The sequence below is a fragment of the Sciurus carolinensis genome, chromosome 16 (genome assembly GCF_902686445.1).
Source record: "Sciurus carolinensis chromosome 16, mSciCar1.2, whole genome shotgun sequence".
NCBI classification, from domain to species: domain Eukaryota; kingdom Metazoa; phylum Chordata; class Mammalia; order Rodentia; family Sciuridae; genus Sciurus; species Sciurus carolinensis.
In genome coordinates this window covers 42,172,375-42,190,895 of record NC_062228.1, presented here as the reverse complement: position 1 = coordinate 42,190,895, position 18,521 = coordinate 42,172,375, and the positions used below count along the sequence as shown (strand labels likewise).

The window sequence follows — 18,521 nt, the reverse complement described above, 5'->3', positions numbered from 1 at the left end:
AACCACTTTCTCCCACAATCATAGGTTTAAGACCTTGCTCAGCTAATGAGATTCTCTCACTTGCTTCCTCTTTCAGGTTGAGGAAATATTCTTTATCCAAAATGCTTGGGACCAGATGTGTTTTAGATTTTGAAAAGTGGTATCTTGGTGATGCAACCTGAGTATAAATAAAAAATTCATAAATGTTTCAAATATACCTTACACACACGGCCTAAAAGTGATTTTTTATACAACACTATCAGTATTGCATAAAATTGTCTATATTTGACTCCAACCTGTTACTGGAGTTCAGGTGTAGAAATTTCTCCTTTTGAAGTCATGTTGGTGCTTAAAAAGTTTTAGATTTTTGATTTTCAGATTAGGAATGTTCAAACTGTATACACAGATTTACTCAGATAAATTATTCTTCTTTTGGTACCAGGGATTGAACTCAGGGGCCCTCCTGCCTCAGCCTCCTGAGTTGCTGGGTTAAAGGCGTGCACCACTGCACCTGGCATAGTCTTTTTTTCTATCTTGTTTTGAGACAGGGGCTTACTAAGCTGCTGAGACTTGACGTGAATTTATAATCCTCTTGCCTCAGCCTTTCAAGTCACTGGGATTACAGGCAAGTGCCACTGTGCTCAGCAGTATATTCTTAACCATAATAATTTCAGACAGTTTTAAGGGGACACTGAGTAGTGCAAATAAGAATTTAGGGGGAATGACACAAAGAAAGAAATGTAAAACTAAAAGAGCAATTTTGAAATTTTAGATGGTGAGATAATAACGAAACAATAATGGTCCTGAACACATTTATTAGAAAGCAAATATTTTTTATAAGAATTTCTTTGAAACTGCAGGTAATAGAGATCCTGAATTATTTCTATAAAGCACAAGAAGACCAAAGAAAAGTGATTTAGGAACCCATTATTTCTCATCTAAGAAAATAAAATAGCCTTCATATTGTCATCAGGTATTATTTTATACTGTCTTCTCCCATTAAATACTTACAAAGTTGTTCAACTATACATTTCTGACCAAGTAAAATTTTCAGAAAAAAGTATTCTTCAGGAATAGCTCCACTTTCAAATTCTCTCTCTCTCTCCTCCTCATTCTCACTCCCTTTCTCTCTCTCACCCAGACACTCTGCCTGTCTGCTTAATAAAATCTCTTGTGTGTATGGGGGGCAGGGGGAAGTACTCTTCATATGATTGACAAATAGTTAATTTGCTAAATAACAAGAGATACAACAGGGAAAAGATGTTGATGTCGGGTAGAGAAACATGCTAAAATAAAACTTGATAAGCACAAAACTAGTTTAAGTCTACATTTCCTCTTTCTCAACTCTAAAATAACTGACCTCACCACTGCCAACTTTCCCCTTCACCTTCAATCAAGTTTTATACAATGCTGTCAGCATGAACTTCTTAAAGCAGGACTCTGAGATGTCACATTACTAGTTTAAAAACTCTCAATGGCTCCCTACAATTCACGAAGAAAATTTGTTGGCCAGGCATGGTGGCACAGGCCTGTAATCCTAATGACTTGGGAGGCCAAAGCAGGAGGATCACTAATTTGAGGCCAACCTCAGCAACTTAAGGAGGCTCTAAGCAACTGAGACCCCGTCTCAAAGGGCAGAGGATGTGGTTCAGTGGTTAAATGCTCCTGGGTTCAATCCCTGGTACCAAAAAACCCCCCTAACAAACAAACAAACAAAAAAACCCCACACAAACAACTTGTTAACCTACCATTTAAATGAAAGACTAAATGATATATATGAGTAAATGAAAGGGGGCAGGGCTAAACTGGTTATCTGGCACCTTCTCATTGGTTTATGAAACTTCCACAGTTTTAGTTCTCTTCTTTGTAAATTCTTAATCTGCTGCATTTCTTCAATAACAGCCATGTAAAGAGCATTGCAATTCAAGGCATCCTTGTGGAAAGGCCTCACATCTGAAGGAACTTGATTAAATAAATGAGAGCGAATGGGTTCCACCTCAAATAAGTTGGTACAAGTATTATGGGCCAGGCCAAGGGTTTTTGTTTTGCCTGTTTCCCTGATGGACTGCAGACTCCCTGGGGCCAACGACCAGACATTTTTTTACACCTGTCTTTATGCCTCTTTTATGTGGCTAATTTTGATTTGCCAGTCAGGCTGTAGCTTAAATGCTATGTCTTTGAGAAACTCTGTACTGCTTTCCTTTCCAGCATCTAGCATAAGGTCTAGGACAATCAGATGTACTTACTTAGTAAGTGCTAAGTATGTCTCTTGAAAGACAGATTATTAAATTGTATATACAGATATAAGGCGTCATAGGAGAGTTTGTATTTGCCTGGTGCTTAGGGCATTAGAAAGAGTTTGATAGGTGAGGGGGGCACTCTAGGCACAGGTGCAACATGTGGTCCCCAAAAGAATCAGGACAAGTAGAGGGATAAAGAGGCAAATCCCTTTTAAATTTAGGTTTTATTCAGAAAGAAATGTGAAGTCATTTAAAAATTTTTAATGGGAACATCAGTCAGATCTGCATTTTAGGGGAAAAAAAAATACTACCAGCAGAGGCAATGTAAATATTGGAAAAAAAGTAGTTCTTCTTGGAAAAGTTATAGAGGAAGCTGAATCTAAAGCAAGAAACAAAGATTTCCTAAATCATGAACAGTGATAGTAAAGATCGAGATATGGGACAGGTATGAGGACAAATCAGAATTAGCAGAGCATGGGAATATACCCGAAGGAAAAATAGGAAGGACAGCATTTGGTAAGCATTCACTACAGTAGGTTTGATTCCTTCCTTCCTTGATTTAGACATAAGCTAAGTACTGTAGCATATGTTAGTTTAGTTAATCCTCACAAGGATTCTGTACAGTGTAAGTGGTCATTACTCTCATAAAGAATGAAAATAATTACAAGAAAGAGGATTAAAGAAAATTGCATGAAAATCTTCAGAAAGGTTTGAGTGATCTGTAATGAAATCCAATGAGACAACTTGGAAGTTCATAAACATACTAGTGAGCAGATAGTTTGCTTATTTATAGTATGTTTCCTTTTTTTTTGGTGCAGTGCTGGGGATTGAACCCAGGGCCTGTATTGCAAGGTAAGCACTCTACCAACTGAGCTATCTCCCCAGCCCTATAGCATGTTTCTTTTGGAAAAACTTGTGGATACATTTGGATCACATTTAGACAGTTATAAAAATAAAGACTGTATTTTGATCATTTGTTTAAAAAAAAAAAAAAAGTTTCTTTGATCATGTAATACCAGAACTAAGATTTGAAAATGAAGAGGGACAGGCAGGGTGTAGTCCCTGAGGCAGAAAGATGTTTAAGGAATGAAAATGGCAAATTATAAAGAGAAGGAATGGGCAGAAGGGAATGGTGGCACGATATAAAGCTGACGAAGGCACCAAGGAGCAAGATAAGAATTTCAGTTTTCCTGAAAACCACTAAAAGTTTTCAAGAAAGTGACATGACTGTGCTATGAGGATTACTTGTGCTACAGTGTGATTCACACTGGACCAGATAAAAGGTGAGGGTCTAGGTCAGGGTGGTTATGGTGGAGATGCAGGGGAAAAGCAGAGGGAGACAAAAAGTATTTAGGAGGTAAAATCAAAAGGCATAGAAAGGGGCCTGGGGTTGTAGCTCATAAGTAGAGTACCTGCCTAGCACGTGTGAGGCACTGGGTTTGATCCTCACTCAGTACCACATAAAAATAAATAAATAAAATAAGGGTATCGTGTTTACCTACAACTAAAAAAAAAAAAAGAAAAGATTGGATGGGGTGGGAGACGGTGAGAGAAGGACAGATAGTGGACCGAGGCAGACATTACTATCCTATGTACATGTATGATTACACAAGTGGTGTTAATCTACATTGTGTACAACCATAGAAATGAGAAGTTGTACCCCATTTGTGTACAATGAATCAAAATACAGTCTGTAAAAACAAAAAAATAAATTAATTAAAAAAAAGAGAAAGGATCGATTGGATATGAGGTTTCAGGAAAAGGGGCAGATTTTAGGTGCTTATTTTGAGCATACATTGTTCATTCAAAGGTAGGAGGTTAAATCTTTTTCCTCAGAAATCCCACCAAGTTCACAGCTTCTAAGCACTGTCTCTTAACTCCAAGTAACTACTTGTTGATATATTCTCCTGGGGTGAGGAAAACAAAGGATGGCTATTAAGAATCTAGACTTCTAGAATATTTTCTATGGAACAACATATTAAGGGTACCATAACATACATGTTAATAAATAATGGCAATTAGGAAATTTAACTGTGCTCTATTTTGATGATTTGATTAGTCCAAGGAATTAACCCCTTAAAACAGGGTAAAGGGTCTCTCCATGTGCACTCAACAAGTAATTGTTCAAAGAGGCCTTTTCATATATCAGTCAGTTACACTGGGGAATGATATATGCATTAAGAAATTGGACAGAGACTTAAATCACTGTTAAAAGAGCACATATCAGATGTCAACAACATTTGTTCTAAACTTGCATTTTTGCAAATCTCAGATTAAAAAAAAAAGTGAAGTGTGCTAAATTCATAACAGAATCTTCACTAATACCGGTAAAGCTTGCCTCTATGACCAGAGTTGATAGTATTCCCTGCCACATACACTCAGCTCTAAAAGAAAAATGTCTACATGCACAGCTAGGTCAGGTATTAAAAAAAATCTATCTGTTTGGCTAAGGGTATAGTTCAGTGGTGGAGTGTGTGCTCAGTATATGTAATTAATGTCCTGGGTTCAATTCCTAGGACAAAAATTAAAAAAGAAAAAGGAACAGAAGAGAGAGAGAGAAAGAGAGAGAGAAGGAAAGGAACTCAGTGACAGGAAATATTAAAATATAGCTTGCATTCTATGATAAGTAAATAAGAACAAGATGTGAATAAAAAGAGAAGCATTACAAACAACAAAAAAACCCAGGTATTTTTACATATATGCTTACAGTATGCACTAAATAGCTCTGAAAATCAAGCACAAGAAACTGGAGCCTGAATGACAGGATGTAGAGGAAGATGTGTTTTTCACTAGGTTAGTGAAAAATTTTATCATAAACAACAATTTCCTACTTAAAAAGAAATGGAAAACACACACACACATACACACACACACACACCCTCCCCCAAATTCAACATAAGTATCAAACAGAAGGACACTGACATATGTCAACTGGTGAACCAAAAGACCAATTTCAGAAACAGTCTCACAATACAGGGCAGAAAGTTTAAAAGTTGGAAGAGAAAAGACACAAAAATAATGGAGGATAAATGTTGAAAATATCTGTCAACAGAACTCCACAATGAGAAGCAATGACCAAAAGAAAAAAAAGTTTTCCTGAGCTAAAGAAAGGCTTGATTCTTTAGATCAACAGGATCATCCAGTACAAGACAGAATGTTTGAAGAAAAAGCCCAGAAGAGTTTAAATGGAAGTTGTTAAAAATCTACCAATATGTTCATTATCTATATCAATATTGCTAATTATTGCTAATAAAACTATCCTTAAGGGACTCTAAAAACACAAGCAATGTAATAATAATCTGTAATTACAACCTCAAATTACAAAAACCTGGAAAATAGGGCAAAGAGAGAAAAAAAAAAAAAGACATGGAAGTTTTTGTCTTAGGCATACAGAAGAATATTGAGGGTAGTTTTATTCATCTATCTTGGAAAACTAAACCAGTCTCAGCATCTTAACAACTTAGCAAGACCATCTCAAAAATAAAAGGACTGGAAATGTAGCTTGTGGTAAAGCACCTCTGCATTCAATCCCTAGTATCAAACCAACAAAAACAAAACAAACAAACAAAACCTGTTATAGTCAAGTTGATATATTCCAAAATCCCCAGAGATACCTATATACACTGTAGGGAATATACATACATACATACACACACACATACTAATGATAAAGCTTAACTTATAAATTAGAAACAAAAAGTACAATAACAAAACAATTCAAACAATACACTATAATAAAAGTCATGAGACTCTAGTCTCCCTCTTAAAAAGTTGTTTTTTTTTTGTTTTTTTTGTTTTTTTTTTTTTTTGTTACCAAGGATTGAACCCAAGGGTGCTTAACCACTGGGCCACATCCCCAGTACTTATTTATTTTCTTTATTTTGAGACAGGGTCTCACTAGGTTGCTTACAGCCTAGCTACTGGCTTCAACCTGTAGTCCTCCTGCCTCAATGTTTTGAGCTGCTGGGATTACAGGCATGTGCTACCATGCCCAGCTCAATTTTTTATTGTATTCTATTCACCCTTTGGCATGATATAAAGATGATACAATGTCTACATGATAAAATGAAGTAAGTGAGGAGGCATTTTTGTGACACAGCTTTATGTCACTATATAAGGATTATTTGAAATACAAGCACTGCTAAAACTGTGGTACTGTGACAGTAGATCTGAGATGGCACCTCTGACTAAAGGTAGGGTAGTGTATATAGGGATGATTCACATACTGGATAGACAGAGCAGGACTATGTAAGACTTCATCAAACTACTCAGAATGGCATACAATTTAAAACTTATGAACTGATTCTAAAACTTTGCATTTAATATTTTTGAACCATGGCTGACGGAAATTGAAAGATAAGTGAAACTGCAGAAGTGTGGACAACTATGCAACTGTTTGAAATTTAAGGTTTCTAAGAATGCAAGAATTTTAAACACTAGACAGTCAATCAGCACTACATATGAAAAGCAAAGCAGAGTCTAGAAAAGGACTCTAGGACTAGGGATAGGAGCAGGTGCTGAGTAAACAGGCACAAAAGCTTTCTGAAATAATGGAATTGTTCTAAAACTGAACTATGGTGATGGCTGCACAACCCTCCCTGTATTGTACACTTACAATGAGTTAATTCTATAGCATGTGAACGACACACAGGAAGACTGTTAAGAAGAAAATTATATAAATCATATATGGTTGCTAAAATGACACAACCCATTATGCCCTATCCTCTCATATTCGGGACACTAATAAAAAACATAAATTGAGTAACAAATATACCATTTATGGTCACTTTGAAATAAATGTTTTTAGAGTTCTATTCTTTTAAGAAAATAGATGGAAGATTAGAAAATTTTCATATGCATGCAAAAAAATATTAAGCTCTAGATTATGGTTTCCAATCTATTTTAATGCACTTGTGTCAATTTTGTTGAAAAAGAACAGAAAACTTGGCACTTAATGGGTTTTAAGAAAATTTAACATTAATTCCTGCTGGAAAAAACTCCACTTATCAGAAGGAAAACACATTAATACTTTCTCAACATGGAATGTCTCAGCATCTAGCATGCATATGTTCATTTAATGACATCGAAGAGTGGTACCTCTGCTCAACTGTGCCTAGTTTATCCAGAACTTCTATTTAACCCTTTCCAGAGAATACATGAGGATAACCAACTATGTGAAATACAGAGGGATTTGAAAATCTGACCACTGTTTAAGCAAATTTTTAGCTCCATCTTTATCCCCAATTACTTAACACTCCTCTAGTTTCCTTTTTACTGTTGATACCAATTCCTGAGCCTTTTAGGAGTCTGGGGATACAAATAAGGTTACTTCTTGGCTTTATCTACTACCTACTTAGGTTGCAAGTACTCAATTTCTGCTAAGAAGTCAGTTCAGCCTCCACAATTCTGTTGATGCTATTTACATTTTAAATCTACTTTGTCCTTTATGGGTTTATGTTTTTTTAAAAAGTCCCTCTCATGTAAGAGTAAAAACATATCCAATTTGCTATCTTTACCCAATAGTCTAAATTTAATCTTCACTTTTTAAACTGCTTTCAGTTGGATATTCTTTGTTGCAGTTGGTCTCATATCTCAATCTCCCAAATGATAAAAATCAAGAAACAGAGATATGAGAATGTAAGAGAAAGAGGGGAAAAGAGGATAAATATATCCAGTAGGAGTTTAAAAAAAAAAAAAAAAAAAAAAAAGGTGCTAGTGCAATCCCAGCAGCAGCTCAGGAGGCTTATGCAGGAGGACTGCAAGTTCAAAGCCAGCCTCAGGGAGATCTTGCCTCAAAACAACAAAAAGGGCTGGGAATATGGCTTGTCCTGGGTTCAATCCCCAGTACCAAAAAAAAAAAAAAAAAAAAAAAAAAAAAGGCTAGAGACAGGAAGAGGGAGGAACAGAACAAGATAGAAATTAATCTAAGACACAAAATTTCTTTTTAGATTCTCCAGAGAGAGTTGAGTCTGAAGACTGATCTGAAGATCCACAAGGTCCACAGAGAAATACTCAGGGGGAAAAGAAATCCCAATGTAATCACATTTGCCAATTCTAGGAGTAAACAATTCTAAGCTTCCAGAGAGAAAAGTGATTAAGGATCAGATTAGCAATAGCAATACCAGAATGTCAGAAGACAGCAAAGCAGTAACTTCAAAGTTCTACACAGAAAATATTCTAATTTTTAGCCAGTCAACCAATCAAACAATCAAGAAAACAGGTTGGGCTGGTGATACGGCTCAATGATAATTACTTGCCCAGCACAAGCAAAGCCCTGGGTTTGAACTCCAGCACTGCAAAACAAAAACAGGTTCAGTAAGAAAATCTGTCATCCAAATACTCCATCTCATTTTTTTTTCATTACTTTTTCATTACAAAGAAGCAGTCAAGTAAAATTGGAAAATAGGGGTATCAATTGAGAGGCCAAAATTGGACCTAAAAAACAAGAACTTTAGAGTGTCTCTGAGTAGACTATTGAGAGATAATCAGAGAAAAGAAGAGGTGTAAGAGGTCAAATTCTGGATCTATTTTGAAAGTAGAGCTGATAGGTTCAGATCACACTGAAGTGTGAAAATGAAAGAATCAAGCATGACTCCACAGTTTTTGACCTTACCAACTAGAAGTATGGAGCTATCATTCAATTAGATGAGGAAGGCTCAGGAAGAACAGATTTAGAACACACTGAACTGAGATGTTGTATAGTTATCCATCCTCTTAGGTGGAGATGTTAAAGAGGTGACTGGATATGCAGAGCAAGAGTTCAGAGGAGAGGCTGGGCTTGTGGCTCAGTGGTAGAGCACCTGCCTTGCACAAGTGAGGCACTGGGTTTGATTCTCAGCACACCATATAAAAATAAAATATAAGGGCTGGGGAGACAGCTCAGTCGGTAGAGTGCTTGCCTTGCAAGCACAAAGACCTGGGTTCGATCCCCAGCACCGCAAATTAAAAAAAAAAAAAAAAAAAATATATATATATATATATGTGTGTATATATATATATATATATGAGTTCAGGGGAGAGGTACAGGCAGAGAAAGGAATCAGTAATGTATAGAAAGTACTTCAAGCTATGAACTGGATGAGATCATCAAAACATTGCAGATGATTAAGCCAGATCTGGTGACACATCTGTAGTCCCACCTACTGGGGAGGCTGAGGAAAAAAGACTGTTTGAGACTAGGAGTTCAAGACCAGCCTAGACAACATAATAAGACCCCAATTTGAAAAATAAAAATACAAAAATAAGAAGACAGAATGATTAAAAGAGAGAAGAGCACCCTGGAGCTCTTCAATATTTGGAAGTTTAGGAGTTGAGAAATCAACAAAGGAAACAGAAAGGAAGTGAGTAACAAATGAGAAAAAAACAGGATAAGGTCAAGTGATAAAAACACTTCACAGAATAGACCAACTGTGCCATACAATGCTGACTGGGTAAGTGGAATGAGAATAAAAACTGACCACTGGATTTAACAACATGGTAGTCTTATGGTAACCTTGATCAGAACAGCTTCTCATCTGTGGGAATAAAAACCTAAATGAAGTATGTTTAAAAAAAAAATGGCACAGGTGGTGTAGACACCTTCAAGGAATTCTGCTATAAAAGGAGGCAGAAATGGGGTAACAGAAAAGAGGAAATGTTTTTCTTTTTTAAGATGACAGAAATAACAGCATATCTGTAAGCAAATGGAAAAATCATTTAGAGAAGAAAAAATCTAAGGCAAATAGGAAACTGCAGGGTCATGAAGAGGGATGAAAAATGTGTAAGCAGAAGGGTAGTTTTAGGCCAGAGTAAGAACTGTTTATTTTGACCAGCAAAAAGGTAGAGGTTTGGGGCTACATGTGAGAAAAGTTCATAAAAATTCTTTTTTGTCTGCTTTTGTTTTTTTAAAAAAATTTAATTGATACATAAAGACTATAGATTAACAGGGATATCACGTAATATTTTGATGCATAATCTACTACATGATGTTTAAATCAGGCAGGGCACAGTAACCACACCTTTAATTCCAACTACTCTGGAAGCTAAAACAGGATGATCCCAAGTTCAAGGTCAGCCTGGGCAACTCAATGAGACCCTGTCTCAAAATAAAAAGGGCTGAGAATTTAGTTCAGTGGTACATACTAGGCTCAATCCCCAGAATCACAATCAATCAGTACATACATTTAAAAAAGCCAACCAAGTTAAACACAGTTAACTCCTCCAACATTTATCATTTCTTTATTGATAAACTTCCAAATCCTTACTTTTAGCTTTTTGAAAAGTACAGTACTGTTATCTATAGTCACCCTACCATGCAATAGCACTTTTCTGCTATTATTTTCTCAGTCAGAAAGGAAGAATAGGCTGAAGTAAAAATGAGGGAGGCACTGGAGGTCTCAGGAAAAGGAATGGAATAGCCAAGTAGAAGAGTGTAATGAAAGGTCTATGAAAAAACAGCATGTTTCTGGGAAGTGACTATAACTTTGAGGTTAGTGAACATAAATTTAGAGTGAAACTGGTCAGCATGGCTGTGTTTATATAACCAGGGTTACAATTTCTGCAAGCCTGAATGTACAAACAGTAAGAGAGGGAAATGGGTATGGGGTGAGGGTATTTGCTCCAACTGTAATGACTACCCATGGAATTTAAGCAGGGGAGAGGTGAAGTTGTGAGGAGGAATGAGAGACAGTGAAAGGTAGTAAGATCAAGACACCATATATTATAACAGGTCTGAATGTCTGATAAAGTTGGGGATTACTACTCCTTAATTTTTTATTATTATTATTTGTGGTGCTGGGGATCGAACTCAGGGACTTGGGCTTGCAAAGCAAGCACTCTACCAACTAAGCTATCTCCCCAGCCCCTGCTACTCCTGTGCTCTGTCTCTTATTAAGCACTTACAATAAATTAGTTATTTCAGTATCACTTAATTTATCAGAATGACTGAAAAATGGGCATGATTATCATTCCTATTGAAAAGATGAAGAAGCTGGGTGTGGTGGCACACACCTATAATCCCAGTGACTCTGGAAGCTGAGGCAGGAGGATCTGAGGTCAGCCTAAGCAACTTGGCAAAACCCTGTCTCAAAATAAAAAACGTCTAGGGATGTAGCTCAGTAGTAAAGCACCCTGGGTTCAATACCCAGTACCAAAAACAGAAAGAGAAAAGATCAAGAGCCAGGAATGGTGACACAAACCTATAATCCTAGCTCCGAATGACTCAGAAAGCTAAGGCAGAAAGATCACAAATTCAAGGCCAGACTCAGCAATTTAACAAGATTGTATTAAAAAAAAAAAAAAGGTGGGCGTGTATGGAGCTCAGTTGTGAATCAACCTGGGTTCACTCCACAGTGGTGGGAATGAAAAAAGTTAAATAACATGGCCCAAGGTCAAAGCTTTTGGGTCACATTTTTTCCCACAGTCTAAACAAAACAAAACCCCCACAAAATTATAAGACTCTTGTGAATAAATTATTTTACAGCAATGATATCACATTTAAAAATAGCTGAAGTATTACTTAACAGCATGAGAGAAAATAAGGGTAAACTTTTCTTACAGAAGGCATCTTCTAGCACGGAGAATTAAAGTTAAACTACCTGCAGTTGTTACTGGGGCACTGAGTTAAATACAAAACTACTGCTATGTTATCACATACAGATAAGATTCCTTTCTGTCTTCTTCTTCTTCTTTTTTTTTTTTTTTGCAGTACTGGGAAATCAAACCCAGAGCCTCATGTATTCCAGGTAAGTGCTCTACTGTTCTATCAAATCCCGTCTAAATAAGACTTCTTTATTCTTTACTCTTATTTCTTTCCTTCTACTATTGTATTCTTCAGGCTTATTGTTCTTTCTATTCTCATACACAAAGTCACAGCTCATCTTATTAGAAAATGTGTTTTTTGGCACCTAACTTCAGACTCAGAATTACCAAGTATTTCTGTAGACTACAGAGCAACAATAAGTTTCCAAGGCTCCAAGTTCTGGCACCTCACTAAATAGGGCCACCAAAAGAAACCAGGGCTTCAAGTTTCACTAGATCTTGTAGTTCTAGGTAGTAATTCTGTGACTTGCTAGATTAAGATCTCTAAGTCATAAGAGACAAATAAAATACCTTATAGGTAGGTATTTTATCCATCATACAAAGCTCTGCTAATCTCTCCACTGGGATCACTGTTTACAATTATGTGGTTAATTAACAATCAAGAAGTGGACAAACAACATCAGTGAAAACTTACCAGATAATTAAAGAAATAATCTGTTAACAATTTACCACTTTTATATCCTTCCATTAATCCCTTGATTTTAAGGACAAATCATTTAAAAGCAATTGACTTTTACAATCATTCTTCATGAAGTTTCTTGTCCCAATGCAGTGGCAACCTATTTCCCATTTGAATTATTATCCAGGCACAACTAAGTAAGAGATACAAGAATTCTTCATTTTAGATAAGAATTTTGCTCATTTTAGCCCATTTCATGCGGGCACTACATGTTCATTTACAGACCCAGGTGCAATATATAACTGGAATTTTCATAAACTCTTCATGTCTGTTGCCACTTTATAATAATTTCCTCCAAAATCTGGAACTGATTTGTCGTCACAAAGTAAAAGTTTTATCTCCCCAACAATGTCAATTTTGTCATAAAAATGCATCCTTTTGTATCCCTACTCACTGAAATTCTCCAATACTCATGTTTGGGAAAGTTGTATATTTTAATTTTAAATGGAAATACAATTGTGAATGTTATTGTTCACAACATTGGTATCCCCCAAGAGACTTTCACAAGATTAATAAACTAAAATGCTAAATAATTTTCATATACTCACTCACTAAATAAACATTTATTCATCCCAGTAGCTCAAACTCTGAAGGGGGGGGTGGGAAGGTGAAGACAAACACATATGCAAATAGCAAAGAAGATTAAGTATAGGTCATGATCAGTACTAAAAAGAAAATAAACTCAGAGCTGAGACAAAGACTGCAACAAACTGTAATCCAGATTAGCCACAAACACACTTAATAGATTGGCATCAATGCCTTTCCAGAGTGCCTTTAAGACCTCTTGACATTTACCTAGGTTCCTAGGATCAAAGCTCATCAAGTTTATTTCAGTTTCACTTGACAGGACTAAAGCTAGTCTATGAAATCGCTAACGGAATAAAAAGGGCATCATTCATTGAGTAGTACCTTTCCGATTTGGCTTCTGATTTTATACTTGTAATTGCACAATTTATTATCCAAACTGGACATTTTCAAAAAAGAAAAGGAATGTTTCTAATAATTGTGCTTGAACATGCATTAATGATGACTTCCCACCAGGGCAAACAGGACAAATGGTCACACTAATTCTATACCATATCCAAAGTTAACCAGTCAAAAATTTCCAGAGCACTTTATAGTTTGAGGTATATTTAAATTATAAGTACTCTTCAAAATGAAAGACCTAAATTATAATATGGAACATTATATTATTTACTAAACTTAAAGATCTAAATGCCACGCAACATACACGAAATTGGTTTCAGGTGCATTATAGACCTAAATGTAAAAAAAGCAAAATCAAAGTTCTTTCCCTGACATTAGGGTAGGGAAAAATACTATACCATACCAAAAAGGAAGAGAGAGCAAAGAAAAGGGGGAAAAAGGGAAAGGAACGAAGCAAACAAGGAAGGAGAAACACCAGCCCACTAGCCATAAAAGAAAAGCCTGATAAACATGTCATTAAAATGAAGAATTGTTCCTCGTAAGAAACCACTAAAAGGGAAAAGATATTTGCAATATAAACATCCAAGTAAGGATTTATATTCAAAATCCAGAACTCTATAAAAAGACATGCATTTAAATAGAAAAATGGGCAATAAATTTCAAAGGAACTTCATGAAAAATGAAATTGAAATGGCCAAGATATGAAAAGACATTCAACATTATTAGTAGTTAGGGAAATGGAGATTAAAATCACATTCAACTACCTACCCACTAGACTGGCTTCATATTCCTCGCCAATAATACTTGGCATTATATATTTTAATTCTACCCATAATATATGATGCCAAGTATTGTTGGCGAGGAATATGGAGCCATTAGAACTCTAACATACTAATAATTGAGGTAAAAGGTAAACTATTATTATGGAAAACTGTTTGGCATTACCTAATAAAGACACGTGTTCCCTATGTTTCTGCAATTTGAATTAAGAATATACCCTCAAGAAAAGTACCCACACAGCCCGGTGTGGTGGGCACCTGTAATCCAGAGGCTTGGGAGGATGAGGCAGGAGGATCACAAATTTGAGGCCAACTTCAGCAATTCAGTGAGGCCCTAAGAAACTTAGTGAGACCCTGTTTTAAAATAAAAAGGAACAGGATCTCCATATGTGAATATAAACTGCATTCTAAATTGAGTAAACTTTAAATTTTAATCTGTTAGACTACCACTCTTCAAATTCTGAAAAAGTAACTTTTCGGATATCAGATTACTTCACAAATCATGTAAATAGTAAAATTTTAAGACTGAACTCCTCACTTCACCCAGTATTGATTGGACAGTTACAGTTTTAGATAATACTTAAATAGATTATATAATCAAGATTTGGCAACTCCACTTTTTGTAAGCATGATTAAATTCTCCAAACCTGTTACATATTAACTCTTAAGAAAAAGCATATATTGATAAATGGATTAAACATCAATGTTATGGGCTGGGGTCATGGCTTAGTGGTACAGCACTTGCCTAGCATGGATAAGGCACTGGGTTCCATCCTCAGCACCACACAAAAAAATAAATTAAAAAAAAGTATTGGGTCCATCTACAACTAAAAATATTTAATATCAATGTCATAAATACAAATTAAATGGTTAAAATATTTTGCTGTATTCATATATTGTTAAATTCACATATTATGACAAAGGAACAAATTGCTTTGTCATAAGGATTTAATGTCACAAACTTAACTATTACAAATTTACTGTAATAAAAACTATTACAATATTTATTGATTTTAAAATCTGTTGAAGAGACAAAGTTAAATATGGAACATTAAAATATACACCTTTAGGTTAATGTATAAAAGCACATGTTCATAACTTTCAAAAAAGGATTGAAATTAATATCTTAGAAATTTTAAAAATGTATGAACTCTTCTTTGTGAGGAGCAAAGGGAATATAGCCAACTCACTGATAAGGCACTAAGTTGGCATGACATCTTTAAATTCAGATGCTTTAAAAAAACATTTTTAAAAGAAGTAATTAAATTGCTTTAACAATGAATACTGTTCTTGACCTGCATGTGGTTCTCACCAAGAATTTGAGAACTTTTTTCATGATTTCATAAAGTCATAAAAAACACTACAGTATACAGTTGAATATCCATCTATAAAAACTTAATATAAAATAATTTTAAAATAAAAACAACCAAAATAAGTTATTCAAGATGCATCACTGGTCAAGTCTTTAATGGCCACTAAACAGAATCATGCATCCTGAAGTACAGTGAATTTTTAAAAGATGACAAAGAATTAACCTACAGGCATTTAACAGGTAATGTGTCATAAGATGATTGCTGGCTAAAGTAAACCTCCTTCCTCAGCCTATCAAGTATCTGGGACTACATCAACAACAACGGTGGCCATCTACTGTTTTTCAAAAAACAAACAAACAAACAAAAAAAACCAAACTTGCTAAATTTTAAAAGTATGTGATTCAATATTTTTTAGTGAATTTACTGAAGTGTGCAATGATCACCACAATCCAACTGTATATTTTAAACTACCCTTTTATAGCATAAGTTTCCTAAACAAAACAAAACAAAAAAACAAACAAAAAACAAAAAAAACAAAACTTTTTTTTGTTTTTTTTGGTGGTGCTGTTGATGGAACCCAGAAAGCTCCAGGCAAGTTCTCTACCGCAGGATCACACCCTCAGCCCCAATAGTACACAGTTCTGTAACATAAAGAAATTCTTTACCCAGGTATAAGGTTTGTCTCAACACCAGCGTTATTAAAATGGACTTAAAAGATGCCATTAAAACTTGTTCGCTACTGTGAAACAGCTTTCCTACAATTAACGACTTAAAAATTTTAGATTTAGAAATTTTTCTACCCTGGACCTCTGTCCCTACCATGTTATGTAGTTTATAATAACTCTACCTGCTATGCTGGGGAAATTATCTAAGTTATCTTGGTTCCCCTCCTATGTGTTACAAACTGTTGTGAAATTTCCTTTAAGATCGGGGCTAAAGTTTATTTTCTTTCTGGTTTCCTGACGGCGCAAAGGCCCAACACATGTGAACGGAAACAAAACCCAGACAGTAGCGATGGTAAATACTATGGGTAGGGGCATCTTCCTCATCAAATCTCCCTTTTCCAGCGCCCATCTACCGGGGTTGGTCAGCGGCCACAGACCACTCAGATCTGAACCTGAACCGTGAACAAGGGTCCTGGGTCAAGCTTAAATTCTCCTGCCTTTCCATATTTCCAGAAACAGGCCCCTGGGGTCCACAGCAAACATTTTTAAAGAGACGGTTGCACAAGTGGCTACAAGGAGGATTCCGGTTTAACAGGTAACTATCACAGATGAGACCAGAGGGGTGTGATCTGCTCGATGGTCAATGGCATTTCGAGATCATAGGAGTCGCACACCGAACCTAAAGTTTTTGTACATTACTTTATAGTTCACTTGAGGAATATTGCAACGAGTTGAAATTAAGAACGTGGGGGAAAAAAAATGGGTTCAGTGGAATCAACGAATCAGCACTAAACTCAAGGTAGGCGGAAAAATTCTTTGAATACTCCGGCTTTGTTTGGTGATGAGACGACAGAACCACCGAATTTCGGAGTTGGAAGATACGTATCTCGGTGTTCTCCGGTCCGTTCTCGGACTTCAGCACCGCCCCGCCCGTCGCGCACTCGGTCCCGTAGTTCCCCGGATTTAAGGCGGGGACCTCCGGGGAGCTCGGGGAGGCCGCGGCCCGGCCCGCGACGCCGGGCCGGGAGGGAGGGAGCGGCCTCCCAGAGGACGACGGAGGGAGGAGGTGGGCGCGAGGAGGCCGCGGGCCGAGAGCGGGGTGCAGCCCCGAGCGAGTGGGCGCACGGCCCGGTCCCCCAGCCCGAGGCCAGCCCCCGCGTACCTTTGGCGAGGGCTACGGTGGAGTTCTCGGTGTCGATGGTGTAGAGGATGCCCTCGTAGCGGATCTCCGCCTTGGAAATGAGGCTGATCTTGCTGCCGATGTAAGGGGTGCCCCCGCTCATGGCGCCGCCGCCGCCCCTCCGGGCCGCTCGCAGAGAGGCAGATCCCACGCCGCTGTCGCCGCTCCGCACGCCCGCTCGCTCCGTCGGCGCCTACAGCAGCCGCCTCAGATCCAACATGGCGGCGGCGCCGGCTCCGCTACCCTCCCCCAGCCTCCCGCCCTCAAACCGCGGCGCGGCGGCGGCGGCGGCGGCAGCGGCGGCGGCGCGGGGCATGCTGGGCGGGCGAGGCCGAATTCTCGCGAGACTCGGCCGACCGAGGTGGCTCCCGACATCTCAGCGGCGTCTGTAATCCCAGCTTCGCCGCTTGGCCTGGTCTAACGCCTGAGGGGAATTCCGGATAGAGGTGCAAGGTTTCCTGACTCTGGGACACCGTGGCGGAACTGGAGAAGCGCCGGTCTCTCCTTTTGACCCTGGCCGCGGCCTCCGCCATTTCCAGACGTGTTATATCAAGAGCGCAGTGCTTTCGTATACACGGTTCTCTCTACCTGGAAAGTTACTACCCGCCTCCAAGCTCCCAGAGAACTGCTAGTCATTCTTTTAAGCCAGTCTTTCCCCTGCTGGGTCAACTGCGCCCCTCACGGAGCTCTCAGGGAGCTGTTACAACATCTGTCATGCTAAACGAGCCCCCCCTTACCTCGGCCTCCTGGGCTACGCATAGAGGAGCTGGGACTCCATTCCAGAGAATCGGTTTTTAGCCCTGCTCTGTCCAGGATCCAAGCTTGTAGCTTTTCATTTTATTGCACACCGACCAATCCCAAGTATTTGTAACTTTCATCAGTTCTGTGAACTATAGTTTCACATAAATGATAGCCTCCTCAGTCTCCCAGTTGGAATTCAAGAGTTCCCTCTACTTTTTTTTTTTTTTTCCTTGCTTCCAGATGGTTTCTTTGTTTTTGTGGTACTGAAGATTGAACCCAAGGGCACTCTACCACTGAACTACAATCCCCAACCTTTTTCATTGTCATTTTTATTTTTTAATTTTGAGACTGGATCTCATCAACTTTCCAGAGCTGGCCTCGGCCTGAGTGGCTGAAATTACAGGCGTGCACCACTGTGGCTTCAATAGTTTACACTTGA

General features: G+C 37.8%; 1 protein-coding gene across 4 annotated transcripts in view; it reads right to left on the bottom strand.

Annotated features, from left to right (window-relative positions):
• Lsm14a (LSM14A mRNA processing body assembly factor) overlaps positions 1-17,620 on the bottom strand; it is a 52,462-nt gene extending 34,842 nt beyond the window's left edge. For 3 of the 4 annotated variants that reach the window (XM_047528101.1, XM_047528100.1, XM_047528102.1), the window contains exon 1: positions 17,324-17,618. In XM_047528101.1, coding sequence (XP_047384057.1) covers positions 17,324-17,444 — 121 coding nt within the window. In that variant the 5' untranslated portion in view covers positions 17,445-17,618. Of the gene's footprint in view, positions 1-17,323 lie in introns of all 4 variants that reach the window. The other variant, XM_047528103.1, reaches the window with a different exon arrangement.
• Between the last annotated feature and the right edge of the window lie 901 nt (positions 17,621-18,521).